General features: G+C 38.8%; 1 protein-coding gene across 1 annotated transcript; it reads right to left on the bottom strand.

Annotated features, from left to right (window-relative positions):
- Positions 1–253: 253 nt before the first annotated feature.
- LOC123098751 (protein PIR) lies at positions 254–19,522 on the bottom strand. The gene is made up of 30 exons (XM_044520821.1): positions 19,228–19,522; positions 18,435–18,507; positions 18,101–18,165; positions 17,093–17,170; positions 16,109–16,228; positions 15,667–15,737; positions 15,095–15,187; positions 14,239–14,308; positions 13,957–14,021; positions 13,326–13,521; positions 13,051–13,202; positions 12,683–12,776; positions 12,230–12,445; positions 11,316–11,527; positions 10,896–11,043; positions 8,525–8,693; positions 8,181–8,257; positions 7,135–7,305; positions 5,807–5,883; positions 5,609–5,711; positions 4,843–4,962; positions 4,572–4,715; positions 4,049–4,198; positions 3,196–3,339; positions 2,873–2,960; positions 2,298–2,425; positions 1,782–1,986; positions 1,281–1,453; positions 771–992; positions 254–659 (listed from the first exon to the last, which is right to left on the bottom strand). The coding sequence occupies exons 1-30, from the start codon at positions 19,279–19,281 to the stop codon at positions 462–464; spliced, it is 3,876 nt and encodes a 1,291-aa protein (XP_044376756.1). The 5' UTR covers positions 19,282–19,522; the 3' UTR covers positions 254–461.
- Between the last annotated feature and the right edge of the window lie 1,232 nt (positions 19,523–20,754).

Here is a 20,754-nt window from a genome sequence, read left to right as displayed (position 1 = left end):
AAGACAAGACTTTGGCTGATACTCTACATTAATTCATTTGTGGATTATGGCATACAAAACCACCACCATGCATATGAACGTTCTTTTGGATGCTAATCAACAACCTCATGCAAGTCTGCTGGCCGTGGGTGATCAGCGAGCGGCGCGCCTCTGCTGCTTTCGTATTTAATTGCCACTTTAGAACATATGCTTGCAGCTATGGGTTAAATTACTATTACAGATATAGCAGTAATAACATATTGGTCGCATGTCATATTAGGATATCAACAGCTATTATTAGGCTCAAATTGCAATCTAGATCCATAAGATACACTATTTACTAAATTGTCTGGGTTCAGCGTTAATGACTACAGTTACATAGAAGTATATATACATTAGGTCCATAACGACACAAATACATGAGCTCACATACATACGAGATAAGACCCGAAAGGAAAAAAAAACACACATCCGCCTGGTAACTACGAGTTCGCTCTCTGTGGCAATGTCTCGAATGCAGAAACTGTGTTGCTAAACTTCATACGGTGAAGGGGCGCCCCACTCGGCTTGATGGCACACGCAACCTTGTCCTCGAGGGGGCACCGCGCTCTCAACATGGAGAACACGTGGTTGTTCAGCCTCCTAGCCTTCCTCATCGCTTCAAGGATGACCTCGTAGCCCTTCTCGCAAACACCATACGCAAAAGCAATGTGAATCTCCAAAATCGACTGAGATATAAAATATTGAGAGTGTCTTTAACTTCAGGCTGGGAAAGTAGGAAGTGATCTCACCTGGAAGATATTTGGGCTTTTGCTCCTATCCGCGGGTTGATAAAGTGAAACTGTCGCGGTTTCTATTTCTGCCACATTGAGAAATTGGTAGGAGAAATCGAATAGCTCGAAATGTAGCTGCTGCCCCAGCAAGTACATGATTGTACAGCCAGCCCATGCTACAGAGTCGCCCAACATTTCTCGTTTCTTTGAAGGATTGGTCATGCTATCTTCCAAGTAGCTCTGGATAAGATAAGAAGCAAAAATCTACTTGTTCAGTCACTGCAAAAGGATGAGGCACTAAAACTATGCTGCAATCATGAAAGAAATTCATCAATAGCTCTGAAGTTTTATGCCATGGCAGAGGGAGTAGAACTGCTAAAGCCAGAAAAAAGAGCAATCGGTACAAGGTAGAGGCTACGGAGAGAAATGATTTGTTATCTATGCAGTTATTTTTTAAATAGGTGGAATAAACATTCAGAAGCTGCAGCTAAAAAGCTGTAGATGATGGGCACAACAGAGTTTACTTACATACTGAAGACCACTAAAAACACGATAGAAGTCCTTCGATGTGGTTATGTCAATGAAACCTGTCTTTGGAGTTGCACTCCATTTGCTGTAATGTCTATCCAGGGCAGCACTTGTGAAAGCAAGAGCATACTCCAGCACGCTCCCTGAGTTGAGATTTGACTTGTACAATAGGCCTATTGCAAAGAGAAGTTTAATCCAAACTCGTAACATGGTAAAAGCAGTAGATAAGAAAAACACAGATTCGCATGCTTTAAGGCTCCACTTGGATGGGGCGGGAGGGGTTTGATTTAAACCAAATTTTAGTTTTCAGATAGGATTAGGGTGAGACCCCACCTGTTCTGAACCCATCCAAGCGAAGGCCTAACTAGCACTATTGATTTCATTACAAGAAACACCAGCTCTACTAATTGAGATGCCTAATCTGGAGGGTAAGCGTCCACAAACTTTATCGTTTTTTCTGAAAGATAACAAGCAAAAAAACGTCATTTAATATGGACTTACTAGCAGCTTCAGCCTGCTTTGACATGACAAGATATGAAGATGGATTTGCGCATGCAGGACTCGATGCAACTGCACTGGTGGCAGCACTGAGCAGTGTGGTAAATGGAGTATTATCAGAGTAGGCATGCTTCACTTGCCCGTCATTTCCTGGTACCAATCCCAACCATGGAGCTGATTGCATGAACTGTGTAGTGTCGATTTGTCTCTGTTGGAGAAACAAATATGGACCAGTAAGATAAATGGAATATTTTACAACATTATAAAACAGGCGGGACAGAAAAAGTGACAAAAAAATAACCACAACTGAATGACATCTGCTTACAATAGAAAGAATGCAGACCGATGTGTTTATATAAACCAAACAACTTAACAGATAGTGGAATGGACAAAGAATATTAACATGCATAGGCAGTGTAAAAGCTCAAGCAGGACAATGAAAGCATAACGCAGAATAGTAAACTTACAATTTGACAATCATGGAAAATTTAAAAAAAATGCCTATGGAAATAAGCTCACCAAAACAATGTCCAGAAGGCTCATCCAATACAAAGCACTTCCAATTTCCTTAAGATCATGAAGAACTTCAACTTTCACATCTGATTTCGCTTCCCATGTCAATATTTCATGAATTATCTTCTGGCAGCCTACAATACATGCAGCATGCTATTCATAAATAAAAAGAGTTTGACTAATTAAGGAACCTGCCAAAACTTGTATGGTCCAGAGTCATCCAATGCTAAAGAAAACAATATGGACTTATAAGTTAGAATTTGATTCTGCCACTTTAGAACCACACTGACAATGTACCAAATTAGCAGCACGAAAAACTATGCTGTTTAGGTAGTCCTCTGTTCGCTTATGTAGTCCTCTGTTCTTTAGGAGATACGATAAGTACATCATCTAAAATGGAACTTCTACAGAAACTTAGTTTCCCTCGTAAGATAAGCTCAAGCAGAACAGATTGGGCAACTGTACATAAATTATGCAGCACCCACTATGTTATGTTTCATGCAGGTATTTGCAGAAAGCCATCATGGGAGCCCATTCCTGTTGGGATTTGGAACTCTGATTGCCACCAGCTAACATGTTACCTGCTATACCACCATCAAACGAAAGAAGTCCAATAGACTTTGGCAGTGCTTCTTGCAATCCTGTTACTTTTGGCACCATAGCTGTTATCTGAACAGGAAGAGCAAATTATTAGTCACTTAGTATCAAGTCCAAAAAAATAGTACTCCCTCCGTTCCATATTAGTTGTCGCTGAAACGGATGTATCTAGCAGACGTATTTCAGTTATCAGAGACGCAGCCAAGCACTCAAGCATATTTCTATACAGTAATTTTACTTTGGCTTATTAGGATACTGTGCCTTGAGGACATGTTACCTTAAAGTTAGCTAACAGTTATACACTCACCTTACTTGATATATGATCCAGTAAAGCACGGATAATACCAGGTAATGATCTGGAACCAAGAAGTCTAACAACTGCAAACATGTGAGGGATCCCAAAGAAGTCACGGTACAGACCAGCAAGACCCTGGTATGCCATTGTCAAATCCTACAAAGACAATGAGAGTGCAGCAATAGAGAATAAGGTCTCTGGTGGATATCATGTTGAGGTAAACATGGTAACCCATTTTGGATGAGTGAAAAGGAAAACATCATGAAGTATGAGATGCAATGATGTCATCTTGCAAATTGTACTGTCATATATACCAACATCCCAGCTATCCAAATCCTATATATCTAAGAGAGTCATCCCCACTAACTTATTTATCTCAACATGCAAGTATGCCACCTCACCATACAACTATGAATGGGATAAGGCCCACTTCAACATGCAATCATGCATGGGAAAAGACCCACCACAACATTTAACATTTAACCATGCATGGGAAAATATTTTCCATCAAATTATTCTATTTATATTCAACAAATATTGTTACAATCATACATAATAAAATATAATAACTCCTATCTATTTAAATTTTTTGTTCTCATGTTACCAACCCAAATTTTTATCAACCAATTTCTGCAGCAACGCATGGGGTATCCGCTAGTAACTTTAAATCTGCCTTACTTCCAGAGTTGCTCATTAGTCCATGATGCTTTCATTTTTCCATCAGAACTTCATGTTATATAACTCCAAGATTTAACTATGTGTAGCACTTGCATATTCATAAGTAAAAAATACTGGAAATGACAAGTGGCATATTCAGTAACAAGTACTGGGAATCGCACGTGGCAGATTAATAGCAGGTGCTTACATGCGATCCACAGTAGAAGTAAGGTTTCCCAGTAGAAGCATCTGATCTCTGAGAAGAGTGATGAGCTCCTTTTAATGACCTCACAAACCGTTGTGTAGTATTACACAGGATGAAATTGGGCAAGAAATCTGTTTGCATCTCATTCCATATCTGGGTCGATCAGAAAATTTGTCAAATTTAGATAAAATTTTAACTGGATAAATGAACAAGCGGTTTTTTGCAGGAATAGACATAGAGATGCATATCAATATATCATATTGTAGCATCACTACTGATACTGTGACTTCCCAGCAAAAGCATAAAGGTTTTGTCTTTCATGTGCAACTGCCCGCAATAATACATTGTTCACTAGTTGCACAGACGAAGATTACACAATAGAAACTAGTGAATTCTCCAACCAGAGAAAGAACAAGCTAATACAAGAAAAGGAAATACAGATCATGACTACCAGGCATATTGAGATTCAATCTCATTACTAAGTCATATTACACATCAGAATAAGCATGGAAGTACAGGCCCAAACCTGAGAAGAGATGCGACTCGAATAAGAAACCAGTGAAAGGTTCTCTTGCATTTCACTAATCATAAGAGAGTAAGAATCCAGTTCAAGAAATCTTGATATTGACTGATGTGTAAGCTCCAAAATATCCAGTAGTTGTTGTAGTTCCTAATTGAGAAGACAAACAAGCCAAAGTTCCAAACAGTGATTGGCCAGAATAAACATGTAAATTGCTTAAGAAAATATAATTGAACACATGATAGATTGTCTGAACATAACGATAAAAGAATCTTACTACAACACCGCATAGATCTCCATATTCGAAGCGCTCCAGTAGGAAATCGATATTTTCTCGGAACAGTTTGTTCATTCTCTGAGTAATTAGACTTCTTAAGTCAATTGTCCTCCCTAAGATCTGAGACGTGAAATGAATTGTTTCAGCAACACTGGAACACAGTAAAGAAAGATTTGGTATGGATAGTAGCCTGAAATGAATAGAGATTGACATGTAGGCAGATGAACTGAGCATGAAACCAGATGGTTTTGCGTTCATGTCTCAAAGTCAAAGGACGAACCAAAAATCAAACACCAAATGCTAGTTTAGAAGCTGAAAGCACAGCTGTAAAGGGTAACTGAAAGGTAACCCCACCAAATCTTGATTGTGCATGCAAATTCAAGAAATCACAATATAGATAGTGTGGCAGGCGTACCAAATATGATAAAACAAAAAACTCCGTATGGCATTTAACACAGCACCCTTGGCACTAGTACCCATATAGTATGTGCAGTTTCTCTCATGAGTGTATACTACCAGTGTAAAACACAAACTTGAAAACAAGGAGATATTGATGTGGCTCTCAAAATGTAGAAAAGTATATTTCTGCACAGTTTGTTAGTATTAAAAACTGTTCTAATTAACTGACTTGAAATCAAGGATCCAACATTTAGAAGACGGAAAGAAAGGTATGTGGTTCATAAATGCTAATGATTACATGAACAGCTGCTATTGATCAATAGATACCGAAAAGCCTCAACATAAACCATATCAAAAAAACCCTTACCATGACTCTTCTTAGCTTGAAAATTGCATCAAATCTCAAGGGTTTGACAAAGTACTTCTCACCATCATCACATGCATAGGTAAATGAACTATCAAGAAGAGTACTGCATATGAGGGAGGGAGATGGATCAGCGCAGACAAAAAAAAGCATTCCAGGTAAATCAGTGCACAGGTAAAACTGAAAAGAGAAGGTTCATACCTTGCTGCACAACTCTTATAATATGTAAAGATGACCTCATTAAGCTTCTGGACAAGAAGATCAAAGGAAAGATCGACCTGCAAATCAGTGCAAAAGAAACACCAGTAAGATGCTTACAAATGCAAAACAGGAAGATTAATTATAATGTTTCAGGAACTTCCAGCCCATAGCAACAACCTTTTGCCTAAACATGTCAATTTCCCAGAGTTCATAACTGTATAAGCAAGCAGCTCGAAGATGAACCGAAATGGGCTCTGGTATTACACCAATGGCGAACATACACTCATGCATGCAGTGATTTTATAATTTGAAGCAATAATGGACAGGAATTTTTGGAACATAGTTCCATGTGCACCGGTTATGAACAGTAAAATCAGAAGAGAAAAAACTAGAAGAAATCTAAAAATTCTGAAATTTTAGGGTATCAAACTTGGTCGACTGGCCTACTCACACGTGAATTTTCACGAAGAAATGGCATCCGTGGTATTCTAGGCAAAAAAGTCAAAATCAATGCTATAAAAAATATTGCTGTTTGAAGTAACAGTAAGATCCGATTTCGTTTTCTTCGCTGAGAATACCATGTGTCATTTCTTCACAAAAATTCACGTGTGAGTAGACCAGTCAACCAAGTTTGATACCTCAAGATTTTTTCCTACTTTTTTCGTTTTACTATTCATGTGTGTGCGCGTGGAACCATATTCACCTTTGGTATTTTCGCAGTAAAATTACTGAAAATTAAAATGCAGTAGAAACACTATAGTTGTTTCTGAGGAATGGACATGACATAATTACACAATGTGTGTCCAAATAGTTACACCAGCAAATGATAACGAGAACAACATATAACCAATTTAGCTCATTCCACAAACTTTGTAAGAATGACAGTGCACTTGTGAATAGACTGGTAAAAGACAAGAAATCCTTGTGGTAAATGAGAATATCTCAAATGGCTGGCAACATAAGCAAACATGTTCATAACACCATATAAAATATTAGCACGTAATCCAGTATAGATAACAGCACCATATAAGAATCATGAGTTTGCCTTAGTAGACTTTTTTATAGATAGATGTTGTGAGAAGGGAGGAAGAGAGCAATGAGAAGGGACAAGATGTGATAGCAGAAATTTGAAACCGTCTTCAAATGGTTATTAAACAAAGGGGTAAAACAGCACAGATTCTTCAGCTCCTCTACCCTCCATCAAAAAGCATGAATGCAATGACAGGAGTTGAAGACGCTGATATTCAGTCAAGAGATGAAAAACAACCAACACTCGGCATAGCAACGCAAACTGAAAAAGGGCTAACGCCATAATTGTAATTGCTCACCTCAGCTTCAATTTCGTCATAGAGAAATCTCTGTTTGAGATAAGTTAGTGCATGTTGAGCAGAGTCATTGTAGAGGTCAAGTGGTATCAAAATGCTTTCAAGAAGGCCAGCATCTTGAGATTCAATGACATGATCCACCAGCATCCAAGGGAGGGAACATTCGATTGGAAACTGTCATCAACACCAAAGTTAGTATAAACAGTGCATGACCATAAGCTGTATAAATAAAATTGTGGAGTGGCAACTCGGCTAGCTGCAACTAGTTAAACATGATTTAGTATGTAGAGTTAATATGGACCGAAACGCTTTCATAGTATTTCCCGACAGACAGGATAGTATTATCCTCAGAAGGCAAACTAGAGCACGAAGAACACAGCACAGTCAAGAGCCAAAAGACAAAGACAAAAGCACATAAATAGGTGATCTTTTAGCTTTTTTTTGCGAATAGGTCATCTTTTAGCTTGTAAGCCAAAATCTAGAAGCCAAAGTTAAGCCTAACCAACCAACCCCCCCCCCCCTAAAACTCTACTGGAAGTGGTACGGTACCATCTTCAATCCTGTAATTAGTACTCCCTCCATTCCATAAGTCTTGTCGTCTTTTTAGTTCAATTTGAACTTAAACCATGACAAAAATTATGGAATGGAGGGAGTAGAATTTATGAACAAAGATCAATGCATTGCTACCTCATTTGTAATGAATCTTATATGTGTGATCTCAAATAACACAGTTACAAGTGTATCATACGATATCCTACATTAAGTGTCCTCGACTTTTTGCATATGTTGAGTATTCACCATGCTTCTCCAAGTTACATATGTCCAAATTAAATTAGAATTCTGGTCATGAAACAAACATAACTTGCAGAACTAATTTGGGTGTAAACAATGAAAAAGAAACAAAAAGGAATGATAAACTTGCCACTTAAAGAGATTTGATGTGGCAATCCTAACACCAGGACACTTCAAAGCTATATCTAAATTCTTATTAATAGTTGTTATCATCTTGAATTTCATTGTACTTCACTAAGCAATGTGAAATGATGCACCTGGATAACACGGGAAGATTCCAGGTAGAACTCTCGAAACCAAAGAAATCCAAGATCAGTTAGTGTACCAATCGTTGCTGCATGTGTCCACAAAAGTTGACAGTTAATTACATTATCCAAAGGAAAATAAAGTTGAAAATACTAAATACAAAATTTCCGAATTTAGATTGGCACTCTTTAATAATAGAACGAATTAGAATAAACTGAATGCATTTCCCCATGAGTACAACATAGATGATTAAAAATAGATTAGGTATTGAGCGCAAGAAATGCACATACAGCAGCAACCAGCAAGTGCATGCATATGAGAATTGTTATTCCTTATTTTGAGACCGCAGAGGTACCTGTAAAGTCCAAAATATGCAAGAAAAAACTGAGCTTGTAGAAAAACGTCTCTAGCTGTTTAAGATCTTCCACAGGTATTCCAGAGCTACTATTCCCAAATAGCCCTCCAGGTTTTCTCAGATTACCACCAGATACAAGCTCACAGATGAGAAATTGCAAACAATGGATCTGTATGAAGTTTGATAACAGAAGTAGAAGTTAGAAATCAAATGCAGAGTGAACAAAATATTCGTAACTAGAACACATAACAAAAATTACTATTTACAGCAAGATGTAAAATTAGAAAATTAAAAACCTAAATGTAACATTTTATATTTATTTTAATGGGGTTCTAATCGATTCCCATTCCATATACTTGGAAATTGCACATCAGAATCATCAGAAACAGAAGTACAAAAATAAACAGAGCCAACCATTTATATATAACTTTTGTGTTAGTGCAAAATCAAATATGCATAGTTTTACAGTGAAGTGAAGAGAGCTTTACAAAATCAAAATCATCTTTCAAAAAGACTCAGTCAACTCTAGATGTTCTAAAGAAGCTCTTAAATTAAATATGCAATCCTCTGTCAGCTCTAGATATTCACAAGAACCTTCAGAAATTAGAACACAGTGTTTGCTAACTCCATATGTTGCCTAGAAATGATTTGAGATTTTTGAGATGATGATAAGTGATACATGAACATACATTTCAACTATAATTCTGGCCCTTTATCTCCTTATGAGAACAGTATGTAGCACAAAAAAAAACTAGCATGTGTTACCAGAAAACTCAAAGTTCCAGTGAACTGGTTAGAAAAAATAGCACCCCGGTGACTCAGTCAGCAGATTTGGTGTTATTGTTGAAGTGTGTACGTGGATTGCCTAGCCCTTTCCATCAGTTCGGACTTTTTGTTGCGTTCGCTAGTGCATGAAGCTTAACATGGTATCGGAGCAAGGTTTTGAGTTCAAGTCTTGGCTTTCGCAATTTATCCAAAGATTGCTGCTGCCCCCGTTTGGCCACGTATAGGCGTCTTGAGCCATACCTCTGAGCCTATCCACGTGTTGACTTTCCGCGTCACACGTGAGAGGGGTATTGAAGTGTGTATGTGGATTGCCTAGCCCTTTCCATCAGTTCGGACTTTTGGTTGCGTTGGCTAGTGCATGAAGCTTAACGGTTATTACATTATTATTGTTGAAGTGTATATGTGGATTGCCTAGCCATTTCCATCAGTTCGGACTTTTGGTTGCGTTGGCTAGTGCATGAAGCTTAACGGTTATTACATTATTATTGTTGAAGTGTATATGTGGATTGCCTAGCCATTTCCATCAGTTCGGACTTTTGGTTGCGTTAGCTAGTGCATGAAGCTTAACATGGTATCAGAGCCTAAGGTCTTGAGTTCAAGTCCTGACTTTCGCAGTTATCCAAAAAGTTGCTGCTGCCCCCCTCTGTGTCCAGGTATAGGCCTCTTGAGCCATACTCTTGAGTCTATTCACGTGTTGACTTCCCGTGTCACACGTGAGAGGGGGTGTTGAAGTGTATATGTGGATTGCCTAGCCATTTTAGACTAATGAAAATGAGTAGAATATGGGATGTCCACTAGTGTGCCTGTGCTCACCTTGTAAACTAGCCTCCTAGGAGGATTGTACCAAACTCCTTCTTTTCAATACAATGAAACGCAAAAGTCTTTTGCGTTTTCTCAAAAAAAAAAAGAGTAGAATAATGTTGTTCAATAAAATCAATGCCACCTAGCCACCTATAGTTACAACTTACAAGCTTCAAATCTGGGATTGTTTGAATTTGAGCTGCTGGAGTCACATGTTAGAAACCACAGAACATTGAATAGGCTGTATTTAGTCATGTCCTTAAACTGTTTCAGATATGGTACAACAACAACAACAACAAAGCCTTTAGTCCCAAACAAGTTGGGGTAGGCTAGAGGTGAAACCCATAAGATCTCGCGACCAACTCATGGCTCTGCCACATGGATAGCAAGCTTCCACGCACCCCTGTCCGGAGCTAGTTCTTTGGTGATATTTGCCACCGATGTGGCGCGTCACTGAGAGGGTTACGCCCCAACGAAAATCTTTGGGTTTCATCTCCATAAGAGTGGCTGAGTTTTTACGTTGGCTCGCCAAGCCTATCACAACCCTCCTCCTTTACCCGGGCTTGGGACCGGCTATGTTGAGACAACATAGGCGGAGTTCTGTTTCAGATATGGTAGATGCTCAAAATACGCTGCTATATATGATAATGCAGCTTAAGTGCTAGACCGTTAGCCTACTGAATGAGAATTTAAACCATTTAGCCTTTATTACTGTAAACAAGGTGGGGGGCTAAGCATACAATTAACAAATAATTGCTTTTTATGTTTAAAACGCTTGTAAAACCTGTGCAGCTGTTGGTGCAACTGGTCTCGGGTAAAATGTGCTTTGCCTCATTTCCTCAGTTTCTTGGTGTAGCGAATGCTGCTCTGGATCTGCCTTGCTGGTGTTGGCCATCCAATCTGCGGAGAGGGTTCGCATATCAGAGAGAATCCTGAAAGAATAGCAAAGAAAAATGAACAAAACATTATAAAGTTCCCCTTAATGTATTGTCACATTTCAGAAAGAACGATTTCACAAAAATAAATATAGATGACAAAGACAACATCACATTGAGAAAATGTGTCAATCTCAAACTGAATAAATTACTATGTGTTGCCAACGACATAGCGAGCGATATACCAACCTATCTGAGACCATTGGAGCTATGGAGGGTAAATCTCAGTATAAAGTAAATACAAGGATGGCTGAGGCAGAACAAATTACCGAGAAAGGTCCTTCTTCTTCCGAAATGTTGTGCGAAGCATTGTATCTAGTTTATCCTGTACAAAATCCTGGACCTCCATATGTATTGTTTCCCACAAAGCTTCAGACACCAAGGTGTCACAATGTTGCATCATCAATCCAATACTCTTTATATAACCGATTAATTCAAGCAGGGCCCTTCTTTCTTCTGCAGTATAGTTCCAACGTACTACCTGCATGCAAGTTGCAAAATAGTCACTAAATATAAGTTATGAACACAAAAAAAAATCAAATCAGTCTTACAGCTTATGAAATACAGAGATCATTTTACAAACATGGATAGCAAAAGATTTCCGCTAATATTATCTGTTTGAGAGAGAACACGACAGTTAATAGCCACCCTAAGGCTGAGAAGACAAAACGTAGCACATGCTCAGAAACACTTAATCAGTTAGTTCCAGAATGACGAACTGGGAGAGGAAACATTTGTGAGCCCACATGTCTCAAACTCAATTAAAATGCACAGGCAAGTCAAGGGTTCAGGGATAGGGGCTCATGCACATAGCTGCATCAAGACCAATTTGGTCAGCATTTACAAAATGAAAGCGGTGAATAGATGAAAACTGTTGTCTGCACTAGAACATGCATCTTCAAATTACTAAGCCCAATTAAATGAAATTAAGCACTGAAGACATTTAGGATGCTCTGTTTGAAATGCATTCAGGATGTTAAAAGGGCCGGACAAAGTGGATACACGAGATAGAACAGCACTCAGTCAAGTACGTCATTCACAAGGTGAGTCAACTTTTTCCAACATGGCCACTTCAATGCCCCTCACTTAAATGATAATAATGCAATTGAGTGTTGTATATTGCATAAACAAACAAGAAGAAAATGGATGCTACAAATACTTCTTGCAAAGCAAAAAGGTAGACCTTTTCGTAGTCAAAAAATGTCGCTGAATCTTGTTGAGAATCTGAAATAGGTGGCTCTTTGCAAGGGCGTGAAAATTTCCAAGCACACTGTTCCCAGATCCTGCCAGTCCATCGACTAAGAAGCTGGAAGCCTTCCACAACAGTATCATACATGTTCCCCTTAATATCCCTAGACCAATCATTATCTGCACCATCTGATGACTTCAATGTTATCATCTGAAAGTACAGTACAGGTCAATATCAATGCAGCTCACAGCCTACCAAATTAAAATAAGCTTCATTAGCTTAGAGAAATTAAGTCTCTTTTCCAAAAAAAAATTGCTAATTTAGATCTCCAGGAATAACCACATGTGCTGCATCAATTTAAGCTCAATGAGTACAATTAGCAGAAACGATTGAGACAATGTTTGTGACAGTGATTACTTTGGTAACTCAAAATGATAATAACATCACCTGGTTCATTGCAGAGGCAAAACGTATAGAGAAATCATCATGCTCAGCTCTTATAGTTCCCATGTGGTTCAGAATCAGGTAATGTCTCTGATAAGTGGTTCAGTTAAGGAATTTAAAGCACGATAGTACTTTCCATATGTAAATATATATATATATAGCTCATTTTTTTAACCACTTTATATAGCTTGTTAATTCATGATGTTTATCATCCCCAAGAAAAATCTGTTTGATTTTATATCATTCTTTAATTGGAATATTGATTTGCTTAGACAATAGTCACATCTGTTTGGGTAGTAGCCAACATTTGTTGCATCCTCAACCTGCCCCGTTGACAAAAACATGATTAGAAGACTTGGCAGAAAGGATATTCTTGTAGCTCACGAGGAGGAATTTCATGGGGAGCTGGAAGAGTAAGAAGACGAATTTGACTGGAGAAATTTTGAAAATATGATGACAATTCCTTCAACATTGCAGCAGGGGATAAATGCAGATCTGGAAATGCCGGAATAACTGGATCATTCTGCAAAATAGGTGCGAGTAATAGTAAATAAATGGTAAATATAACCTAAATAGCACAAATAGATAGATTAAACTTTTTCTAAAAAAATAGGTTAACAGAACAGCTAGAAGATGATAATCATACCTTAAAAATATTGAGAAGACGGTTTATCTTGACTCTCTTATAGAGTGACTCGCTCTCTTTCTCCGATGAGGTTGCTAGAACAACCAAAACTGGGAGAACACGAAGTAGGGTGTGACGCTCAGGGAAAAGAAGAGCAAAGTCTAATTCCAATGACTCCACGCAGAATACTATAAGGACCTGTAGAATGTCCTCAACACTATTCTTTGAGTCAAGGGAATCATAACTGCCATGGACAAAGAAAATAACAGCAACACGCAAGAACAGTAGTTGTAGTAGGTACATAATAATAAGCAGATTTAGAAGCCATCTAAAATTGTACATGACCATCAGACATCAACAGAAAATTGTTCAAGTGCATGATTTATAAACAACGACGTCAAATGCCGAACTGCATCCCCACAATCTTCTAACCAAGGTGACATATTTTCCCTCAGTCGGATCCTATATATTTTTTGAATGGGCAGACTCTACTTTTTCCTATGGCTCGAAAATCTTTGTACTATGGGCAGCAAAATTCTTGTGGTGATCTGGTAGATGTATCAAAGATACTATATATTTTGAACGCGCATTATTTTCCTACTGCTGAGCATGCATAGTCATGTCTAAGAAAGAAAACAGGATAGTAGGATACGTATTTGTCCGAAACATCTCAGCATGCAAATTTAACAAGATGGCCCATCTGGTGCTCAGAAAAATCTGCAAATAGTAGCAAAAATCAAATTAAATGCATGGTTACACCATTATAGATTTTATGGCAAACAACTCAATGAGAGGTATTGGCCTCAGAGTCCATTCCTAACTAAAAGTGGAAGAGTGTCCATTCTCGAAGCAATACTTGAAATGTTATAATATAATGCAGAAATGACCATGATCATGGTGACTTAGATTTTCAATGATATGACAAATCAGCAACCTGAAGATCATCCAGCTCTTCTCTCATAGTGTCGGTGTCCTGCCACTGGGTGCTTACTTGAGTAAATGTTCTGCATCAAAGTGTAAGGACTAATAAATTCTCGGAGCATCTATGTGGACCAAGACTAACATGGATGCACCTTCAAAGCCATAAATCATAACAAAAAAGCATGTACCATAAAATATTCAATTTCTGCAAATATTGGTACATGTTTATGCTCTTATAGGTAGGTAGCAAAGTAGTTTAATCTTTAAATAGTAAATTGGCCATGGTAGGCTGATCCTAAGTAACTAATGCAGATCTAATAAATGGTTTCTTTTTAATCAGTAATAACTACAGCATGCACCAAACTATGTTGAGAGTAGAATCATAAATTTGTGATATGCTAATATATATAGGTACAGTAACTGCAGCCTGTTGGAAGTTGCAAGAGTTACTCAGTTACACACGCCACTCAAAGCAAGCAGTCCCAACCATTCGTGCAATCTGCTCACTATTCTTCGGTAGGTTAGTAGAACTCCCTTAGAATCGGGTGAGTATTTGATCTCTAAACTAGCGAATACATACCTCACCTTAAAGCATACATGCAAAACATGGAAACGTTAGCATGTAGTACTAATTACTTATTGGAAGCAAGTAGCGAATAATTAACTGAAGGTGAATGTGGACTACAATCCATGATTCATTGCTGCTAGTTACCCTACATGCCTATGTCCCTACCAAAAAGAGAGTTTTGTTCACAGCTATTGAATAGTGAGAAAATCAATTGGCAACCAACCAATTTTACTTCATCAACGCATTTCTTCATTTTGTGGTACGTGGTCTGGGAATTAAAAGTTAAGGCATGACCATATACCTCTTGTACCATGAAAAATCATTAGGTATACTTGCTTTTGCATTCTTAAGATGATCAAGCTGTAGTAGGACATCAAGCAATTTCAGCATAGACCTGCATTAAAATCAAAATAAAACCATAAACTAGATTCTCAATTGAAAATACATGGACTTAACAATGCTACTCTAAGAAATAGATTAACAAAATTAGGTTAAGTTTGGAAGCTCTATTTTCCCTCTACAGGCTGACGAAGTAATCAGAAGTCAAACATACACCGATTCATCTGGAACCAGAATGATGAAATAGATCCCATTTATAGCAGCACAATTGTAGCATCGAATATCTATGTCCATGTCTGCTAACCAATAAGTGGATACTCCAGAGACAGAGTTCTGGAAACTGTTACCAGAATGCTTTTCCTCTGGTTTAGATGTATTGTTTCGTTGGTTGACAATTAGAACCAGCTAGTTTTACTATTTCGAGTAGTAAACGAATGTCCAGTTGATATTCAATTTGTGAAATCGTAATCATAGACATCATAGTATTTCTTGAAAAGAAAGCTAAAGAACAGACACCAGGGCAAAAGAACAAACCAAAAATGAGTGACTGTGGGTCCATTAACCAGTCTCTCGGGCCTAGAAAACCTCTGCATATCAGCTGCCAGCTGCACCAGATAACAAAATGCTGTTAAAATCTGCAATGATGCTGAAATATTTCTGAAGGTCTTGCACTGCTGGCAAATGCTAAACATTACTATGGTACCACAAGAAAAATGGTGACGATGACACAGATCCAAACCCTAGTTGATTGGTAGCAAAGATGACAGGACACTTGTCCTAATGTAAAACATCATATGTACTTCAATTTCAAGAAAGTTCCAGGGGTTGTCAGACAGGTTTTACTCAATTTTGCATTAACAATAGCATATAAGAATCTTTGGTGAAAAGTAGCCATCAGTGCCGTATGGAAGCAGGTACTCTATAAGAGACAAGTATGATGAAGAAACTAAATTGCTAGACACATTGGGGGTCCTACCTTTGAAGCAGCAGATGCTTGCCACCTCTGAATTTCACGTAAACGACTCATTTCCAAGTCAAGAACTTGATATGTTTCTAGGTACAAATCTGCCTGGCTATGCTTCATTGAATCTGGCAGCTGCATTCAGTGTTCGACAGTCCATGATACTCAGTGAAGACTACAGTAGAGAATTATGTACTTCATGGTAGAGAATTTATACAGCACTAAGAGAATTATGCACTATTATATCAACATTAGAGAAAAGACTCAATGCACAAGTACCAGATAAGCTAATCAAAAAGTGAGAAAGCATAAAACATATTGAACAGAAGCTTTCACAAAGGCCAATAGCCGACAGCTGATGTCACTAGCCTTAACTTCTTTATCTACTTGAAAGCTGATGAGAGTACGGCTTTCTTAAAGGAAGTGTCCGTGCCTATGATATTTTTATCGATACTGGAACTCGGAGTATAGGAGGGAAAGTCGATTTATGGATGGAATCAAATACGCAGTATTTACAGAAAAAAAGTCTACATTTATTGGGAAAGAATCAATACTCTGGGAGGAGCGCGCGACGGGCTATTAGTGCAGTGGTAGATATTTGGGTTCAGAATCCACAAGATGAAACTTCAGAAAACTAATCAGCTCAAATCAGAGCCAGGTGCAGTGAGGATGTGGTTCGATCAACATAACAACTAACAGAAGTTTGCATATATCTTGATTGACCGTCGTGGAAAGTGGAAAAAGGGAGTAGCTGTGTGCTAGCAGATTAAATTTACAAATTAATGACAGAACTACCAGTGATTCAAAGGAGAAACATTAGTTACAGACGTTGTCAGTAACATTGCAGAATTACCGGTGATTTTAATATCCATATGTTGTGGAATTGGAAGAGAAAAAGAATAATGCAAAATTTCTTTTGAGACATCCACAGCATTATGGTATAATGTGGCGATTATTTAGATGGAAATAAATGGATGGACAGAGTAAGGAGAAGTTAACCTGAGGTAGCGCCTTAACACAGCTACGGTATGTGTACAGCAAAGAAGCCATTTCCTTTCCCTCTTGAATCAGAGTATTCTGCAGTTCATGTTCATCCACAAGACAGTGAAAAAGAGAAAGTAAGTAAGCATTTTCCAGTTAAGGCAACATGCAGAAACGTATTTACAGTAAGAAGATAGATAGGAGAAAGGAACAAAAGAGGGGAAATGGGATTAGAATAACTGAGCTACGATATTACCAAAATATACAATCCTTTCCAGATCCATTTTGCTCCTTAAAACTACAAGTTTTTTTCTCGTGATTTATATTATATTAAGGGTACATTCACCTAAACCATTACTACAACAGTTGCTAGGACTAAGTACAGAGCTGAGACCCCTTTAACTCAGGAATCTTGGCTACGTGATTATTATTATTTTCAATAATAAATAGGAACAAAAGAAAGTGCAGTTATTGTTAATAATAGTGGTAATAGAGAAGATAGTGATCGAGGACTTGTGGTGATATAGTGTTGATCAGTATAGTGGTGAGAAAATAGCAGGTAAATGGAAAGTTGACAGTAGTCATGATGAGACAAAGGTAGATAGTATATACACTAGCATATACCTACGATGAATCAAGTATGATGATGGTGCCATGAAAAAAAGTATGTATGCACATGTTTGAGTGCACGTCCATGTAAAGAGGGGATGTTTTGGCTAGGCAGCAAGAGTATAGAACTAAATGACTGAGGTTGCTTCTTAAGTTAAAATTTTATACTTCATATAGATCAGTAGCAGTAAAATGGTACATATATCAGTTATTCAGATGCACCTCACCTAAATACAAGAATTTCCCCCAAAAAAAGGAACTAAATAGTTATAGATCAAAAGATGGCATAGTTATTAGATATTCGCAGGGACATCACTTTAAGAAAAATAATTGGCAACCAAAAGGGAGCGAATATATATTGATCAGAAAGAGAAGATCGTGCACAATGCAACAGCAAAGAAACTAGCAGTTACATACCAGCTGGTTGATTGCTTTTGTATCTTCCCCTAATGATAGACGATAAGCAGCAACATCGCTGTACTCTGAACATAAAAGTGCAATTTTCTATTACAATACTCAATTTAACATTAATTGAAATACTGGAGTTTTTTGTTGGATAGTTCAACGATTCTTTTGGGAGCAGGAAAACATGGAAAATTAATCACAAGGCATGCAATGGGATGGGTAGATTCATGTCTTGTGGATGTGGCTGTGAGTGGCATCTGCCTATCAGGCATCAGCACAACAATTGTGCATAACAATGTACTTCAAAGCATCCATGAGATGAAAGACATTTATCGCGTTCACATACCGATAGGACTACTAGTTGCGTATCTTTCACTTGACAGGAGCACGGCTAATCCCTGCACATCTGGCTGCTCGTCCTGAAATTTAAAACATAACTAATTAATAGAAACTCAGGGTCGAGCAGAGCAGGGCAGACATTACTACAAAAAAGATCATAATTGATTACACAAGAATCTGAAGTTTGCACCCTGCAACAACATATTCCTACCTATGTAAAGTGAATAGCCACATTGGCAGACTGCCTAACCTAAGTCAAAAATGGTTATGCAGAGTCCACAACAGCCTCCCAATAACCCATCAAACTGAACTTCTACATATCACAATTCAAGCCATTGCAAACCCGCGAACTACGAAAACAATGGAACTGACACTAGATTACCTTAACCTGGGAACTAGGCTGACAATGAGCTCGATAAGAACAATAGTTGACAAGTGACTCACATGTAAAGCAGCTCAAATAGCAGTCACTTCATCCAACATTTGAACTACATAGAACTGGAAGGAAACTCAACCTAGCCTAAATTAAAGGGCACCTAACAGCAGACCAGCACTCGACTACAGTTGAACTGCGGCAGCAAAGCATGCCTCTACACTCCTCTAGTGGGGTTCAACTGAAGCAGCAGGACGGCCAGCGCTGAGGCTACCACCGTCAAATTCGCAGCGCCGAAAGCGGAAAGCCCCTGCAGAGCACCGCATTTCCCCGCGCAGCGCTTCTGCTGGCCCGGGCCCGAGGAGCAGATCGGGCGCCAGCTGGGAACGGGGGGATGGGGAGGAGCGGGCCTGGACGGGGGTTTTACCTCGAGGGAGAAGGTGGAGAGGGCGGCGATGGCCTCCTCGACGGGGATGGCCATGGCGCCGCACCGCCGGCGGATGCGGACGCGGGCGGGGCGCCGGGGAGGAGGGGTGCGCGGCGGTGGGCCGGAGTGGGTGGGAGCGAAGTGGCGAAGTAGTGGGAAGGGAGAGGAGATGCACCACCAGCTCGTGTCGGACCGTGGGCTGAGCTGTGACGACTGACGACGTACGCCGTGGGGACGGACGGTGGAGTAAAGAGGGGTGAACGGAGAGAGAAGGCGTGGAGTGTACTCGAAGTGAAAGTGGAGAGAGAGGACGACGGCACGGCGTTCGTCCGTTACGACGAGTTACCGAGTGAACGAACGAAATGATTCCGCCGCGTCGTGGACCAGCGGTCCATCCAGTCCGGTGGAGCTGACTGGGCTGTCGCTACTTTGAGCCCAGTTCTGCAGATTGGGCCGTGCTTTTTTAGGGGAGATTAGGCCTGCTGTGTTATTATCGTAGGGTTTTTTCTGGGTTTTGCTACTTTTTTATTTATTAATTTTTGTTTATATTTTCGAAAAAATATAAATAAATATATTCCAAAAAATATCTACTTCAATTTTTCAAAAAATTAACCTCGAATTGGAAAAATATTAATACAATGTAAAAAAATAGTGTAATTCAACAAAATTTTGATAGCATTGAATAAAAATTCATGACATCTAAAAATGTTTGTGGGTTTCCGAAGAAGGCGTTCGCCCCGCTTTATATATAAATCAAACCACCACAGCCACAAAGTTGAACATAGGTCCACACACACAGAGAGAAGTAGCACAACAAATAGTATAAAAGGGTTCTGCCGAGGGCACAGCTCAACAAGCCCTGAAAATTGAAAAACAAGGTGGTATGACCGCAGCGAGGAGGCTAATCCGGCTCAAGTGGTGGAGGGGGGAAGCGGCGGCGCCAAGCGATGAAATGTTCTTGGGTTTCAAAAATATATATGTTACATTTAAAAAATGTTTAACATTTGTAAAAAATATTTCATATATATACCATAAATGCACATTGTGTATGTAAAAAAATACAAAGTAGACATCAAAACAAATATTTGAAAAAATTGATCATGTGTTTGAAAAATTAAGCGTGTATACAAAATTATTAATCATATATCTGGAAAATGTACAATGTGTTCGAATGTAAACAGGTGTTAAAAATAAAATAAAAATAAAAATAAAAAAGGAAGAAAACCACAAAAAACAGAAGAAGACAAAACAAATGAAACCGTTGCAAACGGTGAAACCCCGATAAGAAAACTGCAGAGGAAAAACTCACGCCGCAGCCACAGTAATGGACCGGCCCAGTAGCTGCGAGATGGGGCTCCGGCGGAAATCCAGAGCCCGATTTTACGAGCAGAGGTGCATGTGCTCGTGTGAAGTCTGAACAAGTGAACAGCTTGCCTGAATCTAAATAGAAAAAAGAACAATAGGAGTACTACATACGCTCATCACGCACGCCTGCCTGCTTAGTTATGCTCAAGTTTTTCTCTACAT

This window comes from Triticum aestivum, chromosome 4D, assembly GCF_018294505.1.
Source record: "Triticum aestivum cultivar Chinese Spring chromosome 4D, IWGSC CS RefSeq v2.1, whole genome shotgun sequence".
In the NCBI taxonomy this organism is placed as follows: domain Eukaryota; kingdom Viridiplantae; phylum Streptophyta; class Magnoliopsida; order Poales; family Poaceae; genus Triticum; species Triticum aestivum.
The sequence above is the reverse complement of the archived record's forward strand: the minus strand, read 5'-3'. Positions and strand labels throughout refer to the sequence as shown.